We start from the raw sequence: 18,127 nt of genomic DNA, 5'->3' as shown, positions 1-18,127 counted from the left end.
CCCAGTTGACCATCCCTCATCGTTACAACTTTTACAAGCATAGTCATAGTTCCTGACCCATATGACTCATGTGGTAATTCAATCAGAGATGTGTGGCCAAATTGTACCTGACGGTGCTACTGCACACGTCAATTGCGAAGTACAGTGTGTTCCCCACACAGTACTTGGGGGTCGGACCAACAGACTTGGGCTTTACTCCACGAGCCAGTAGACGCGCAACTACATGCCCTTGTGCCCAATGGCCAAGGACACGTCCATGAAGGGTCCTCCGTGGCAGTCGAAGTGGTCGCAGGTGTCGCCGCCGCCCACGCAGAGCACAGCTACATGCCTACATTGCCGGGTAACACCGGGGGCAACGCTTCCTGACCGTACGTGATCGGATCCTGGTCCTGCTCGCGGTCCTCAGTCATGCATCCAAGGAGGACCCGGCCATGGCGCGCGTCGAGCGCGCGCCAGTTCATCTGCTCGTCGTGGCTTGTGCAGGTGGGCGAGGTGAGGACGAGGTGGGATGTGGCCGCCGTCTTCACCCCAGGAGTTGAAGAGCAAGCCCACCACGGCGGGCGTGCGGTGGAACTCGCAGAATCGGCGGCGGAAGCGGGGGGCGGAGACGATGGCGTACCACTCCTTGCAGACGAGGGCGGCGCGGACGAGCTTATCGGGCTCCGCCGGCGGGAAGCGGAGGAGGACCTCCTCGACGAGCTCCTCCAGCGGCACCATGCTGCTTCCTTCGAGGAGGGAGATCCCAGCGGGCGGGCGGCGGAGCGAGGGGTTGGTCGGCGGAGGAGCGAAGCGGAAATGTGGAGATTTTGGGGACGGAGCGGCGGCGATGTGCTTGGCCAGATGGCCTGGTATGCGGCTCAACATTTGACGAGCGGGCCTGCCAGGTGGGGTCTGGGAATCAGCGGGGGAAGGGATGGCCAGCTGGACCCCACAAGTTAACCGAATCCAATCCCTCCCTCTATCAAGAAACGGCAGATCGCATGATTCCAGCAAATTTACAGCCTCAGAAGAAAAATGTTAATTAGAAGGTGGTCTGCAAATTTAACGTCTCCAACACATTTGTGCCATGACGGAAACATGATTTACCGAGTCTTCAGGTACATAATCCATTATTTCACCCACATGTACATAATCCATTACTTCAGTGACAGGACTGAACCAGATCACTGCAAATGGGGAAAGAATAGTGATGGGAAGACATCAGCTATGCCTAGGATACAAAATTAACTCTTTCACAGTCAATTTTCTCGGTGTTCATGTTTCGGATGTCCTGTGCCATCAGAACTCCTCCATTCTTCCTGATGCTTCAGAACCTGGCAGTGCTGTGTTGTTCTAATTCGACAAATCTTGTGACCTGCAATAGCTGAAGACAGGCATCATTACCTCAGCCAACTGCACAAGTAAATGAAATATGAGTAATTCTCTTGACAGGTTCAAACACAATCCAAGTAGAAAGATTCAGTTTAACTTTCCGAGTGCAATGTGTGCAATTAACAATCTTAGCACTCAGCATTATGCGGCACTTCACAGTAAAGACAACATAGATTCAATTATAAGTCATTCCAACTTTTTTGAGAGTCAAACTATTTTATGTTCGACCAAAATTATGGAGAGGATTACAAAGGTTTATGGTACTGAATAGATATATTATGAAAATTTATTTAATGAAGAAACTAATGGTACTTATTTGGCATCATGAATGTTAGTACTTTATTGTATAAATTTAATCAAACTTGAGATGCTTTCGCTCTCCAAGAAAATTGGAATGACTTATATTTTGGAACGGAGGGAGTACTAGAATTCAGATTGTTGGTGCTTCATGTGTCTCCACTGGTAGTGGCAACAGGTCACATGCTGCGAGCACAATCATTATATATGTTTTTGCAGATGTCCAGATGAAACACCATTCCTAATATTTATCCGAGTGCTGAGGAATAAACAACCTCGCATACATAATATGAATAAAATTCGAGTGCTTCTAGTTCCAATTATGTTCTTGAAAAGTCTGAACTAATTATCCTCGTTTAAGAATGAGAATTATAATGAGAATAAGCCAACTCAAAGGTTTCCAAGGCACATCTGCAAATTCCATGAAAGGTCCTACTCCAAACAAGATTAACCTGACCAAACCTAGGCGTGGCCTTCCATTGTACTACTCCCAAAATTCGAGTGCTTTTAGTTCCAATTGTGTTCCTGAAAAGTCTGAACTAATTATCCTCATTTACGAATGAAAATTACAATGAGAATAAGCCAACTGAAAGGCTTCCAAGGCACATCTGCAAATTCCATGAAAGGCCCTACTCCTAACAAGATTAACCTGACCAAACCTAGGTGTGGCCTTCCATTGTCATATATCCAGTTTTCTATACCACCCAGTAAATTGACCATTGGTTTGTTATTCCCACTGAATTCCTGCATAGATTCGAAGTTTCGAACTGCCATCCTCATGCCAAAAATGAAACCAAAACACTTTGATTCACTTTCAGTAAAAAAGGGAGCCAAATAAAGTATCCACCATACAAGATATTTATCTACACCACTAATATGTCGTCTCTTTTTAAAACCAAACTTATATTTCACAAATCAAGGCTCTTGATCATGGCTCTCACGGCTTCAAGGAAAGGTCCCCAGGATCGATATCACCTATCAGAAAACAGTTACAAGGGTTTGTTTGGATTCTGCCCCACGCCACCCCTGCCAAAGCGTCAACCACAGCCAAAATTCAGCGGACAATTCGGTTGCCCCGATTTGGCTGGCCAGACGCGCAAAAATGAACTGCACGAATTGAGGCCTGCCAAATCGTGGTAATGATCCAAGAAACTAGACATGATGAGCATAAGGTCACATAACTGACCATAGTGCCCTAAACTTGAACAAATTGAACTACCCGACATAATACTACACTTTTCAAAGCATGAGCCCTGCACATCTCCTGCAACAGCTAACTCTCGGCTTGATAGACGTGTTGTACTACCATATTATACTTCGACTATTTCCAGTTCCCTACCCAATTCCTATATAGGCTTGTTTCTGTCTCTCTTTTTTTCCCCTGTTTTAGCTGTAAATAACTTTATTTTTTTATTTTTAACATAACCTAATCAGCAGGTGCTCACCCCTTCTGTTGCTTAGATAAAAAAAATCCTGTATAGGCGGCTAAAACATGCTAACCTAATTCCAGAAATGAAACTGAAATAGTTAGATTCATTTTCGTCCAGACTCAAAAGAAAGGCCCAAAGTAAAAGAATGTAAAAAACCAAAATATCAAAACAGCAGATGAACAACTGGCAGTTAATTAAATTATTGAACTACTTCTTACGCATATCTTGACACTTTTACAAATCGTCCTTGACAAGTCAAACGTGAACATGTGAGGTGTGATGTGACATTGCTACATATTCAGTTTTTAAAAGCAAAGGTATCATCTATTCCCCCAACTAATATCTGCAATCATTGTAGTATATTTTCACAAAGGAATAATGTGTCTACAAGATGTAGACACAATTTCAAATTGTACCAAAGCTCAATAGAAAGGAGTTACTCTTGATATTTACAAATAGAGTAAATTACGCATCAGCTAGAGGGCCATAAAGAAATAGCTGACACTTCAGAGGCTCACAAAGTTGAGTTTTGTTATATGATAACGTCTTGCCAATGTCAAAGAATGATCCTTAACAGGTGAACTTGAAGAAAATTAGTGACACGTACTGCATTGCAGTGGCTCAAAGGTGTCCGGGCGGCTCCAGCTTACCTTGGGGAACCGGTCCGCTTTGTCGCCTAGGCGATAAGACGTGCACAGGTTTCCAAGGTCACCTTTCAAACACTGCTGCATTGTCAAATACTCAAATATTCAATCTAGCACAGGTATCATTTATTTCAATTCAACAAATATCAACAAAATTAGTATCAGAACCACGTAGGCTGCACAGTACATGTATACAAACAAACAAAGGACTGGAGCTGTACGCCCGTACCTGGAGTGCAGAAACTAATGAACGGGAAGATGGCGTGGTGTTTCCCAGGTCCGTGTTAATATTACCTTCCTCACCCGCCCTGTGTTTAGCTCAAATGTGAATATATCAACATTTGTGCCCATGAAGAAAACCCTGATGCCCTCAGCAAAATCAATCACATTGGCTTGGATACAAGTTTCATCCCTAGGCAATATTTCCTTAAGGTTGATAACCATCTGTTGTCCATTGCTGGATAAGGCGCCCATCTCAGCGCACGAGCCCGGTATCGTTGCAGAACGGTCTATAGAGCCTGGAACCAAAGAGGCCTGCAAACGACTTGGTCCACTTTCAGCCCACTGCCACCAACCAAAAAGTCCAAAACCCAAATGTGTTTCCCGACCCCAGTCCCCTTCCGTCCCGTTGTATGCCATTGCTAGCCCAAGCCGCTATACAGCCACGTCGATGCTCCCATCGCCGCCGGCGATCTCGCTAGCGTGGCTGCACAAGCTGGTGACCTTGCAGCCGGACCCGTTCCTCGCCCTGGAGCTCGTCACTGTCACCTCCCCGACTACCACTCCGCACCCTGCCACACTCCACACTCTCTTGTTCCGCCTCGCCCACCGCTGGCGCGCTGGCGCTCCTCCACCGCCTCCCATCCCCGCGCCTCCTCGCAATGCTCTACCTCCGGCGGCAGCCTCAACTCTTCCTCTCCACCTTCAACTCCCTCTTTGTCGCCGGTCCCAGCCCGCTGCCGCTCCACCCACAGGTCCTTCACCTCCTCTCCTCCACTGCCTCCCACTTCCCATCCGCACTCCACCTCCTCGCAGCTACAGCTCCCCACGCCACATGTCCTCGCCTCCCACAACCTGCTAATCGAGGCCGCCGCTCGCTCCAACCATGTCGCCATTCACTATCCCTCTCCAACCTTCTCCGCTCACTCCATGTATCCCCCGACGCCAACACCTACCGCATCCTTACCCAGTCGCTCTACTGCAAGCCCAGGTCCACACTGTGGCTACACTGCTCAACGAAATGCTGCAAAGTTTCATCCCTAGGCAATATTTCCTTAAGGTTGATAACCATCTGTTGTCCATTGCCGGATAAGGCGCCCATCTCAGCGCACGAGCCCGGTATCGCTGCAGAACGGTCTATAGAGCCTGGAACAAAAGAGCCCTGCAAACGACTTGGTCCACTTTCAGCCCACTGCCACCAACCAAAAAGTCCAAAACCCAAATGTGTTTCCGACCCCAGTCCCCTTCCACCCCGTTGTATGCCATTGCCAGCCCAAGCCGCTATACAGCCACGCCGATGCTCCAATCGCCGCCGACGATCTCGCTAACGTGGCTGCACAAGCTGGTGACCTCGCAGCCGGACCCGTTCCTCGCCCTGGAGCTCGTCACCGTCACCTCCCCGACTACCACTCCGCACCCTGCCATGCTCCACACTCTCTTGTTCCGCCTCGCCCACCGCTGGCGCGCTAGTGCTCCTCCACCGCCTCCCATCCCCGCGCCTCCTCGCAGTGCTCTACCTCCGGCGGCAGCCTCAACTCTTCCTCTCCACCTTCAACTCCCTCTTTGTCGCCGGTCCCAGCCCCCTGCCGCTCCACCCACAGGTCCTTCACCTCCTCTCCTCCACTGCCTCCCACTTCCCATCCCTCCCACAACCTGCTAATCGAGGCCGCCGCTCGCTCCAACCATGTCGTCATTCACTATCCCTCTTTCACCTTCTCCGCTCACTCCATGTATCCCCCGACGCCAACACCTACCCCATCCTTACCCAGTCGCTCTACTGCAAGCCCTGGTCCACACTGCGGCTACACTGCTCAACGAAATGCTGCACAGGGGCATCCCTACGCAATATTTCCTTAAGGCTGATAACCCTTTGTTGTCCATTGCCGGATAAGGCGCCCATCTCAGCGCACGAGCCCGGTATCGCTGCAGAACAGTCTATAGAGCCTGGAACCAAAGAGGCCTGCAAACGACTTGGTCCACTTTCAGCCCACTGCCACCAACCAAAAAGTCCAAAACCCAAATGTGTTTCCCGACCCCAGTCCCCTTCTGCCCCGTTGTATGCCATTGCCAGCCCAAGCCGCTATACAGCCACGCCGATGCTCCCATCGCCGTCGGCGATCTCGCTAGCGTGGCTGCACAAGCTGGTGACCTCGCAGCCGGACCCGTTCCTCGCCCTGGAGCTCGTCACCGTCACCTCCCCGGCTACCACTCCGCACCCTGCCACGCTCCACACTCTCTTGCTCCGCCTCGCCCACCGCTGGCGCGCTAGTGCTCCTCCACCGCCTCCCATCCCCACCCCTCCTCGCAGTGCTCTACCTCCGGCGGCAGCCTCAACTCTTCCTCTCCACCTTCAACTCCCTCTTTGTCGCCGGTCCCAGCCCCCTGCCGCTCCACCCACAGGTCCTTCACCTCCTCTCCTCCACTGGCTCCCACTTCCCATCCGCAGTCCACCTCCTCGCGGCTACACCTCCCCACGCCACATGTCCTCGCCTCCCAAAACCTGCTAATCGAGGCCGCCGCTCGCTCCAACCATGTCGCCATTCACTATCCCTCTTCCACCGTCTCCGCTCACTCCATGTATCCCCCGACGCCAACACCTACCGCATCCTTACCCAGTCGCTCTACTGCAAGCCTAGGTCCACACTGCGGCTACACTGCTCAACGAAATGCTGCACAGGGGCATCCCTACAGATCCGATGGCGTACACCACCGTGCTGAACGCCCTCTGCCACTAGAAGCAGCTCCAAGATGCATACCGCCTGCTTTGTCTCATGAGAGGCCGTGGAGTTTCTCCAAACATTGTGCATGACCCAATGCACAATGTCCGGTGAAAATGTCTGGGGAATGCACAATGTTTGGGGAAACTCCACGGGAACGGGTGCGGGTTTGAGTCTGTGTTCGCGGGCAAAAAATTAGCGGATATAAAAATATCTTACCCATGCCTGCAATCCGCGCGGCATGTGGACCCAGTGTATAATCCATTTCAGGCTATCCGCACCGGCGCAACCCCATCCGGATCTCTAAAGCGGCATCGTCCCACCTGTCAGCTCGGTTGTAGAGGTGAGTCAACAAGACACGCTGCCCCGCGAACACCTCTATCCCAATCTCCTCTGTCCGTCGAGACCTCCTCGCGCCCCTCTTTTTCTCCGCCGCCGCTCCTCCCTCCTCCCCACCCGGCCTCCGCACCCGCCGCCACCGCCCCAAAGCCCCACCGCTGCTTCGGAGCTCCCCCTCCCCGCCTGCAAGACCTCCTCCTCCTCCTCCCCGTCGGGCACAGCCTCCTCCTCCTCCCTCCTTCCGGCACAGCGATCCGGCTTCCTCACTCCGCGCGCCGGCGGCCCCCTCCTCTGGCACAAGTTTCGGCGAGCCGCAGACGCGGGTGGCCGGCGTGCCGCGGCGGCCTCGACCTCGTCCTCCTCATCCTCCCCGCCAACGCATCCTCCTCCTCCTCCCCGCGCGCGTGGACATAGATGGACGGTGAGCTGCGGACGCAGGTGGCCAGCGGCGGCCTCCTCCCCGCCGGGGCCACACGCAGGAGACTTCGCAGGCGGGGCGCGAGAGGAGCGTCGCCATTTACCGTTTGTCCACGGGCACGCTGGGTTTGGAGGTTTGCTGTAGCGATCGGTATGGTAGAGATTGGGATACCGTTCTACTGTGCGGGAGTTTGAACGCTGGGTTTACAGTTCCGGGCTATTTAGGGCCTGTTTGGATGCAGGGCGCTAAAGTTTAGCACCTGTCACATCAGATGTTTGATACTAATTAGAAGTATTAAACATAGGCTAATTACAAAACTAATTGCATAGATGGAGTTTAATTCGCGAGATGAATCTATTAAACCTAATTAATCCATGATTTAACAATGTGGTGCTACAGTAACCATTTGCTAATGATGGATTAATTAGGCTTAATAGATTCATCTCGCGAATTAGACTTCATCTGTGCAATTAATTTTGTAATTAGCTCATATTTAGTCCTTCTAATTAGTATACGAACATCGAATTCTAATTAGTATATGAACATCGAATATGACACTGTTAAAGTTTAGCACGTACTACGCAAACACCCCGTTAACGTTCTGCGATGCGGATAGCCTCAGTTCCCATCTCTATCCATTCCTTATCCTCCCGCCCTCCCCCGCCGCCACCTCCGCCCGCACCCCGCCGCCGCCTCCCCGCTCGGCCGCTCCCGCATCCCGCCGCCCGCCGCCCGCCGCCCGCCGCCCGCGGCTCGTCCCCCCTCCTCCCTGCCCGCCCCTCCCTCCCTCCCTCCCTCCCTCCCTCCCCTCTGACGCCTCCGGCCCCGACGCCCAGATCCCCAAGCCGGCGGCCACACGATCCACCCCCTTCACCCCCACCCACGGCCACAAGATCGATCCCAAGGCCACCAGCTCGCCGTCGGGGTCGCATGGTCCCTAGCGCGAGGAGAGGCGGAAGTGGAGGAAGTCGGCATGCTCCGCTTCTCCTCCGCCTATTTCCTTCGCGGGGCTCCCATTCTTCCTATTTCCCCAGATGCGGCGCATGGCGACATCTATACAATGGTGCAGCACCTGCGGTTAGCCATCTCGCCCCTGTCCTCTCCAGTCCAATACCCTGGCTCACTTAGGCTTATTTTTTTGTTTATTATTTACCAATGCTAGATTGATTCATCTCTGATGTCTGTTGCGTGGCAAAGGTGGAAAAATTAGCGATTCATCCCTGATTTGTGTTGAAAAATTAGCTGCCTGTACATATACTAGGAATTCAAGACGACATAAACCCTGATGGTTTATTTCTTGCATTGCCCATCTGAATTGCCAATGTACTTGAAACTGACTTATTTTGAAGTAGCTTGACAATTTACTTGAAACCTATCCCCTGACAAAGTTTATTTTTCAATATATTGTCAAAACCAACGTGCATATTCATTTACTTGACAACGTAGCGTGACAATTTACTTGAAACCTGTCCCCTGACAATTTCTCAGTATTTCATATTGTCATAGAGAGTTCATATTCAATATATTTTAGATAATAAGATGGATCATTTGGGCTAGAGATCTTTGTATGAGCAATAATGTTCTGAAAATTGGCAGCCTGCCTACATTGCTATCGGTAAGCTCAAAACTTAATATTTGTTTCATATGGAGGTCACAGTTTGTCTACGGAGCAAATTTAATGACAACATATTTACATTTGAACAACTAGTCTGTGGTCTTCCAAATGATTATACACAGGCTGAGTCTGCATGTTACAGACTGGATGTTTCCAAGTCCATGTTCTTGCCTTGGCACTGAAACCAAGATACTAGTGCCAAGCTGGATTTACTGTGATAGTTTGTCATATTAGTTCTATATAGCACCAATGGTTCCCCACCAGTTCAAAGGGAAATCTTCAATTATGAGTAGCATTTCTAGCATATTTTTTTAATAGCTAGCTTATGCTTCATTGTTGTTTTTTTCTCTCACCTAATTCATACAAAGGTAACCTTCGTGCAGGTGAAAAGGGCCGAACTGCTTCTGTGAGGCAAGAACGTTCTTGAGCCTTATCATTGGTACTCACTGCTGTTTTACATTTCTGGACGAGCTGGAGCTGCTGCTCCCAGTCATGCTGTGCTTGTCCCAAGGCGAGTAGATGCATAGATAGGTCTGAATTCATTTCCCCTTTGCACAGATGGTTCATATATTTTCTTCTACTTGTGCTTCCAGTGTTAGCTACATCTACAACCAAAATCCCCATGGTTTCTATTCTTTCATAAATTGTAATGCACTCAAATGTGAAAGATTTTACATAACTCCTCTGACTTAGCGTAATGATTTGTGTATGTAAGTAAATAGGAACGGTTCAGTTGCAATTTCTGAGTCTGCATCTAGGAGATGTGAAAAATTACAGAACTGAAATGTTAGTTCCTGATTTGAGTTTCTGATCTTGCAATTATGCTTTGATTTGAATGGCTGTGGTAGACTTGTAGAGGTAGAATTGATAACTTGTGAGATAATGTGACCTGATGCCAATGCATGTTAGCTTTTGTATAGTGATTATATGACATGATCTTATTTCTGATTGTCCTGACTCTGATCTTTCATGATTTTCGATGTGTAGGTGCCCTTTGCTGGAACCAAAGAGGCCCACAAACGTCTTGGTCCACTTTCAGCCCGGCCCATACTGCCACCAACCAAAAAGTCCAAAACCCAAATCTTTTTCCCGACCCTAGTCCTCTTCCGCTCCGTTGTACGCCATTGCCAGCTCAAGCTGCTATACAGCCACGCTGATGCTCCCATTGCCGCCGGCGATCTCGCCGGCGCGGCTACACAAGCTGGTGACCTCGCAGCCAAACCCGCTCCTCGCGCTGGAGCTCGTCACCATCACCTCCCCGACTACCACTCCGCACCCTGCCACGCTCCACTCTCTCCTGCTTCGCCTCGCCCGCCGCCGTGACCACCTACCCCACGCGCTAGCGCTCCTCCGCCGCCTCCCGTCCCCGCCGTCTCCGCGCCTTCTGCTCCCGCTCATCCTCGCAGTGCTCCGCCTCCGCCGGCAACCTCAACTCTTCCTCTCCACCTTCAACTCCCTCTTCGTCTCCGGCCGTAGCCCCCTGCCGCTCCACCCACAGGTCCTTCTTCGCCTCCTTGGCGTCCTCTCCTCCACTGTCTCCCACTTCCCATCAGCACTCCACCTCCTCCGCCTCGTCTCCTCGCGGCTACCCCTCCCCACGCCACTCGTCCTCGCCTCCCACAACCTGCTAATTGAGGCCGCCGCTCGCTCCGGCTACGTCGCCGTTTCACTATCCCTCTTCCACCGTCTCCGCTCACTCCATGTATCCCCCGACGCTGACACCTACCGCATCCTTACCCAGTCGCTCTGCCGCAAGGCCCAGGTCCGCACTGCGGCTACATTGCTCGACGGAATGCTGCACAGGGGCATCCCTGCTGATCCGCTGGCATACACCACCGTGCTGAACGCCCTCTGCCGCAAGAAGCAGCTCCGAGAGGCATACCGCTTGCTTTGTCTCATGCGAGGCCGTGGAGTTTCCCCAGACATTGTGCATTACAACACGGTCATTGTTGGAATGTGCCGCGAGGGGCGGCCATTGGATGCCTGCAAGGTTGTTGGTGATATGGTTGACAGTGGATGCACACCGAATGCAGCGACATATGCAACATTGGTAAATGGGCTGTGTGTAAGCGGATTGTACGAAAAGGCGGAGGCGTACCTGGTGGATATGGTGGGTAAAGGGATTGTGCCTCATTTTTCTTTGTTTCATTCAGTTATCAAGGGTTATTGTGGAGTTGGGAAAGTGGAGGAGGCTGCACAAATCATGACTTGGATGCTTGATCTTGGAGTGACTCCGCATGTTGAGAGCTGGAGTTCAGTGATCAGATGTGTTTGTAATGACGAGGATTGTGTTGAGGCAGTACTGTTGCAGTTGGTGACAGGAAGGCGGCATGGTTTAAGCACAAGCAGTACCTTAAAATGATGTCATGTGACGAGGTGCAAAATAAACAATTGAGCTTCAATTTCTGGTGGATATAAAGAAACAGTTCTACAAGAAAATAGCAGTAGATATTGCAAAATCTGGGGAGCACAGTTATCACCTGCAGTAAGCAGTATAGAAACTTGTGGAGGGAAAATTGGTGGTTCTGAAACTGTTCTTGAAAAGATTCGCAAACTGATTTGACGTACTCAAGCTGGATCATGAAGACACCGACAGCAGTCACTATAAAAACCACATTGTTATCCTCATCTCTCCACCGCCGGGTCTCAACGAAACGAGCTTTTCCAGATCAATGGTTTTCTACAGCACCCACTTCGAATTGACAGTACCAAGACCATGATAATTAACCTGCAGCACCCAGACTTTGATTCGTCGTTGTCCAGTGGAAGAGCCGGCGTGGTGGGGGTGGACAGCTATCTTGTCGCCGTTGGCTCGTCGGCTTCAGGTTGTGTTTGACGACGCACGGTCACCACGATCTGAGTGGTAGGCTTGCTGGGCTGTTTTGGGCTACGATGCTGCTGAGGATCTCACTCAACAAGTGGTTTTTCTTCATCAATTTTGGTAGATTGAGACTCTGATTTCGCCTTGGTGTTTCACTTGGCAGGCAAACTCTACATGAGTCTTAGAGTACCAACAAGTAACAAAGGTTCAAAGCAAAGAAATCCAAGGCCAAAAGCTCATGAACCAAGCCTACTACTTTTTACGTACTTGATTTTCATGTAATTGAATGAGGAAGCAAAACTGGGAGAACAAATAATTGGACCTCTGCAGGATACCATCATCAATTTACATTATATGTTGTGTGATTTATACATGAAAATGGAAGTCATCCAGAACTATTCCACACATCAATAATGATAAAGGAGAATGACTGCTTAGATTGGGGGGAAAAACCTTCACTTTTTTAGGGGTAAATAATGAAACTAAGCACCGTTTAGTTTGATCTCAGGTAAAAGTGAATGACACTTTGAAAAGGCTCTTCCAAAATCGTCCACAGTGCTATTTGTTAAATAATTTAATAGGAAGATCAGAGGTAGATCAGTACCATAGAGTAAGATCAGCTGGATGATCAAAGACTATTTTCTGCATATGGATCTTCGTTTCAAAGACTATTTTCTGCATGGATCAGGTAAAGCGATTGAGCGAGAAATTAGGGAAGTGGCGTGGGGCCGTGGGAGAGCCCAACTGGTTTCGATTCGACCCGGTTAGGCTTTCGCGGCCTGGTGTGTAATGAATATGGTCAAGTGGTCAAGTGTAATATGGCCAAATGCCCACAAGCACACCTCAATCGGCCACGCGCCACCCAGAAACAGCCCAGCGAGCCCAGGAATGAGAGATCCTCTGACGTCGGCGGGCTCACTTTCGTGTGGCAGTATTCTGGGCCCAAACACAGCCCAGCTAAGCCCACCACCAGCACAGCCGACAATTGTGGGCCACAAGTTGTGACGATTCGTGGCGTTTAAAGTTTAAACGCCGGCCGTGGGGACTCTTCTTTCACGCGAGGGCTGACGTGGAGGCGCTCGTGCAGGCGCAGCTCCAGCGCCGCGGCGGCCATCCTCGCCTTGCTGGTGCTCTCGTGCGCAGCCGCGCGCGTTCCCGCTGGTCCGCCACCTCCACCACAACGTGTTGGAGCGCACGCACTGGTTCGCCGGCTGGAGCGCGCTCGCCCTGCTCTGGCCGGGTGATCGTCGTGCTCTCTGCCAGCTACAAACCAACGACCTCATCCTACGATCGCCTCCACCGGCGCCGCCCTCGCCAAGTGACAGGACCTATGGCTCGCCGCCGCCATCACCTTCTTCACCTTCCTGGCATGGCTCACCGTACGGCGCGCGCCGGTCACGGTCATCGCGCGTTCCAACCATCAGGGCGGCGTCAACTCGGGGCTGCTCGGCCGCATCAGCCGTTCCCCTCTCTCCGAGTGGGACGCGCTTTCGGCATCATGTCCGACGACGGCGACACGCACGCGATGCTCGCCGGCACGGTGGGCGACTTATTCCGGGCCCTCATCTCGGACCCACCGACACGCCTCTGGGTGCGCGGGGTCCACTTCGCCGGGCTGCAAGCCCTACCTCCTCAACATGTACCGGCGAGTCGCGACGAGCTCCGGGATATGCGTGTTCATGTCGTTGCTGACGCAGCCCGGCCCGGCGGAGCTGTCGCTGGTGTGGGTGGCCAAGGGCATCGAGGCGAACTGCAGCGGGAGATGAAGGCGGCGGCGGTGTGCGGAAGCGGGTGGCTGCGCGGGCGGGTGGTCGTGCACGACACGGCGGTGATGGGGCGGTCGGACGTGGCGGCGCTGGCCGTGGGCGCGGCGCGGCGTTTTGGGCTCGGAGATGGTGGTGCTCACGAGCAACCCGGAGGGGAGCAGGGACGTGGTGACGGGGTGCAACAAGGCCGGCATCCCCGCGTTCGGGCCTATCTGGGATTCTTGACGAACTCCCCTGCTGCTGCTCCTCATCACGAGCGAAAAGCAACCTGCTGCCTGTGCAGGGTCTCGTCGGCGTCCTCGCGTGTACCACGCGACGCCGACGGAGGACAGCATGCGCGACGAGGCGTGCCGGGATCAAGAGCGTCCGCAAGGTGGCCCTGTTCGCCACGGCGACGGCCTTCTCTGCGCAGGCCACGCTCCTCTTCGGCTACCTCGGCAACTGCAGCTTCCGGGAGGCAGGCCACTCCGGTTCGACCTCTCGGCGTCAGTCGTTCAAGGTGTCGGAGCTCAGCGTGTTCCAAGTCGTGGTCGTGGCCATCTGCATGCCGCTCGGGTTTTCTGCGTTGTCTTTTCAGATTTTGCCAGGGCCGCAGACTGTCACCACCATGAAGATGCAGCGTGATCCATAATTTGTGCAGTTTAAGGAAAGAAAGGGTTTATCATTGAGATTATTATGTCTTGTTTGCAGTTTTAAAACATACAAAAGGTAGATAGCATGATCAACTAATTTATATATATCTTCTCGTTATCTTTTCATGATCATGGCCCAAGATCTTTTCCATTTTTACTTTTCTGCTTTTTTGTGCAAATGCTCGCTTCATTTTGGCCAAGCTCATTTGGAATAGACAGACTGATTCTTCTCTTTTCAGACTTGTCAGAAATTCAGTTATCTGTAACACATGAATCATTTTTTGTTTCCGTTGAACTGACTATCAGCAAATCGATCAGTATCAGACTATCAGAGTACAGAGCAGGAACATGAACTATTGATTGAATAGTCTAGCCTCGGGGCTCTGCGGCTCTGCAGCTGAATATTATGCAAAGTGGTAGATGCAGTACCAATTGCGCTGCAGATAAATGTTTGAGTTGGTACAAATTAAATAATAATAAATGGAAGTGCAAATCTTCAGCCGCAACTTTAGACCTTACTAAGCACATCGCAAATTATCACAAAGTGGAAGCTGAAAATGTGCTTCTGAAGACAAGTGAAAGCTGGAAGTGCATGTCATCGGCTCGCGCACCATCAGGCACGCCGAGATGGCTGTCGTGGTCGCCTCGATCGGCGGGCGCTCCATGATGTGGGCCGAGCAGCGTGCCGCCCCGCCATGGCCGCTGGACCATCTCCCCAACTACGGCGCCACCGTTCCCGCCGTCGCGCCTGTATCGGCAACGTCTACGCGAACTTTGAGTCCAAGTCTAAACCCGACCCGAGTACAATTCCCTTGCTGTCTTTCTTACCACCTTTTGTGACAAAGGATGCACTTTTAACCAGATTATTACTAGCAATAATCGATCTTTGCAATGAACCACAATTTGAATATGCAGGAGAATATGAAGCAATACATGGTTGCATATAAAAACCCTTATGATCAGGAGGTGAATAATAACAGGGGTATGACCAAGACCCTGGTGTAGACGGCCAAAAAGATGTATGTAATGCAGCAGCATGGTTTGCATGACATTTACAAGAACAAGACGATTCTTTATTTTTACCTTTATTGCGCCGACTCCCTTGTTTCTGACCAGATGCTTCCTTCTCATATTTGGCCAACGAATCCTTGAAAGTCGGCTTCGCCTTACCGTTCAGACTTTGCTTGGCTCCAGATTTCCTGAGATGACCAGCCAGACCGGTTCCCTGACCGGTCAGACCAGTCTATGCAGAACTGGCAACTTTGCCTTTGCCTTGCCCCCGAGCGTAAAAGTCTTCGTTGTGACTTGAGGAGTCTTTAGCGGCACCTTTTTCTTAGGCCTTTCTTCGCCAATGATCACATTCTTTCCTTTAGCATTTTTGGCTTGATCCGGCCAAATAAGCACTTTGGGATTTGTCAATTCAAGAGTATTCACCGGAAAAGGATTTTGATCAACTTGCATTTTTTGAAAAGTCAAACGACCTTCATTAATGGCCGATTGTATTTGCTGGCGAAACACATTGCAATCATTAATGGCATGTGAGTAAGTATTATGGAATTTGCAATATGCTCTCCTCTTCAACTCTTCAAATGGAGGCATAGTATGAGTTATCTTCAGATGCCCAAGTTTAAGCAATTCGTCAAAAATCCTATCGCACTTGGCTACATCAAAAGTAAATTTCACATCCTCTTCCAATTCTTTCGGATCGGCTTGAGAGAAGCACAAGTACCAGGTTTACCCTTGTGTGGCAATACAAATTCAGCGGTTAAAACATCATTACTCTTATTGTCCGAGGAATCATAATCTAACATATGCATGTTAGGACGATCAGATTTGAGCCGACTATCTTTAGTTCGGCTTTCCTGAGCCAAAGCTCTTTGTAGCACTTGACTAATGTTAAGAAATTCATCCCCTTCTAATTTTTCCTTAATATGAGATTTCATACCATTAAGTGCTAATTCAGCAAGATCCTTTTCTGAAATAATCAAATTATAACATAGGTTTTTCACATCTCTGAACCTTCTGATATAATCAACAACAGGCTCATCAGGCTTTTGTTTAACCGATGTTAAATGAGATAGCCTCAATTCATTAACACCACTATAAAAGTGATCATGAAATTTATGCTCTAATTGAGACCACATATGAACAGAATTTGAAGGTAATGCTGAAAACCATGAGAAAACAGTACCAGATAAGGACAAAGGGAACATTCTGATTTTTAAATGATCAAGGCTACCAAAAATGCCCAATTGTGCATTGAATTGGCTAACGTGTTCCCATGTAGTTCTGCTATCCTCCCCAGTAAATTTGGTGAACTCTGGAACTTTAAAACCTTGAGGATATGGAATAGCATCATAATTTTCAGGATAAGGCTTTTGACATGCTAAAGTTTTATCCTTAACCTCTATGCCGAAAGATTCTTTAATCATAGTAGCCAATTCCCTCTTGTGTTTTTCAAGAACACGCTCATAATAAGGGTCATGTGGCTTTTGCATATTGGGAATATTAGCGTTCGGCATTTGATATGGTGTTTGGTTCGTTGCATACGCAGTGGATGTTGCAAGGAATTACTGGAAGTAACACCTATCGTTAAACCACCTGTAAAACCTGAACCTTATGGAGGAATAGAAAATACATTATGTGCTACTGGAATAGTAGCAGGAACATAACCAGAAACACCATTGCTTCGGCTAGAATCAGCTTGAATAGGAGGTATACTGGCTAGTGGCTCGGGGATGATTGGTACACGACCATAGGGCCTACACCGGTCTGACCGGTTTGCACAACCGGTTCGACCGGTCTGGTTAGAGTGTGCTACCCTGGAAGAGTTTGTCCCGGAAAATAACTCAACGGCATGCCATAAGGAGGGTCCTTAGATGGTCCTGTAGCCGATGAATCATGAGATGTAGTCTCATATTGAGAAGCACTAAAATTCAGAGCGTTACTATCATTAACCATAGGTTGTTTTTTCAAACTTTCCAAGGACCTAGTAATCATACTCTGAAAACTCTCCTGCATCTGTTTCTGATTTTCAAGGATTAAACCACTAACTTGTTCAAGAGTAACGGGTGATGATGCAACACTCACGTTGGGCTTAGGCGATGGAGCATCGAAGGTGACATCCTTGATCTTGGTGATTCTTCCTTGACGATCTTTTGAGTAGTGCGACAATAATTTCTCCCTAGCTTCTTCTTTGCGTTGCTTCGCTTCTCTTGCCAACTCCTCTTCGATCCGCTTGTATTCTTCATCAATGATCTTCTGCTCGTCGGCCTTGATTTGCTCAAGGTCAGGCCTGACGACATTAGATTGGTCGATCTCAGTGCTTTGAGAGTTTGAACTGGCCATGGCGGCTGATTTATTCTTCGTCCCCAGCGGAGTCGCCAAAATATGTTGACGCTTTTTTGGGCCCAACACACGAATAACACTCGAACGTGCAGCATGTGGAGGGGCTCCTTGCAGCACCTCTGTGCAAGCCGGTTAGACTGGTTATGGTGACCGGTCAAACCGGTTTCGCTAGCGGTGCCCGGCAATGGAAACCAAAGATCGCTCACCCGGGAGGGACCCCGTCAGGGCAGGCGCGCCTCGGGCTATTCTAGGGTTGGCAGGCCACCTAGAATATCTTCAAACACCGTGGAGACGAAGGAAGAACAACAAGATGGGGGCTGGAAAAGCTAGGGCAAAGAGAAAAAGTAAAAGATGCAAAAATAGTAGATTGATATGTTTTTGTCGATTGGATCTAACTCAATTGGCCGTGGCCCTTCATATTTATTGGAGGGGAGGTCTTGCCCCTATAGGAGTCGAAACCCTAACAAATCTCATGCTAAAATACAACTCCTACTCAGATTACACAGATCC

The 18,127-nt window shown here is 50.0% G+C and overlaps 1 protein-coding gene and 2 pseudogenes across 3 annotated transcripts; all 3 read left to right on the top strand.

Moving 5' to 3' along the window:
- The first annotated feature begins 6,007 nt into the window (after nucleotides 1-6,007).
- Nucleotides 6,008-6,792, top strand: LOC117844047 (pentatricopeptide repeat-containing protein At1g74900, mitochondrial-like; annotated as a pseudogene).
- Nucleotides 6,793-8,221: 1,429 nt separating this feature from the next.
- On the top strand, nucleotides 8,222-12,224 carry LOC117844821 (uncharacterized). 3 transcript variants are annotated; one of them, XM_072292075.1, is made up of 3 exons: nucleotides 8,222-8,512; nucleotides 9,434-9,561; nucleotides 10,038-12,224. In XM_072292075.1, the coding sequence occupies exon 3, from the start codon at nucleotides 10,207-10,209 to the stop codon at nucleotides 11,410-11,412; it is 1,206 nt and encodes a 401-aa protein (XP_072148176.1). In that variant the 5' UTR covers nucleotides 8,222-8,512; nucleotides 9,434-9,561; nucleotides 10,038-10,206; the 3' UTR covers nucleotides 11,413-12,224. The 3 variants fall into 3 exon arrangements, with proteins under 3 accessions (XP_072148176.1, XP_034581506.1, XP_034581507.1); XM_034725615.2 differs by having other exon boundaries at nucleotides 9,434-9,581; XM_034725616.2 differs by lacking the exon at nucleotides 9,434-9,561.
- A 535-nt stretch (nucleotides 12,225-12,759) lies between these two features.
- On the top strand, nucleotides 12,760-14,234 carry LOC117844046 (adenylate-forming reductase 06235-like; annotated as a pseudogene).
- Nucleotides 14,235-18,127: the final 3,893 nt, after the last annotated feature.

Source organism: Setaria viridis, chromosome 2 (genome assembly GCF_005286985.2).
Source record: "Setaria viridis chromosome 2, Setaria_viridis_v4.0, whole genome shotgun sequence".
Lineage (NCBI taxonomy): Eukaryota > Viridiplantae > Streptophyta > Magnoliopsida > Poales > Poaceae > Setaria > Setaria viridis.
Note: the sequence above shows the minus strand (reverse complement) of the source record. Positions and strands in the feature narration are given on the sequence as shown.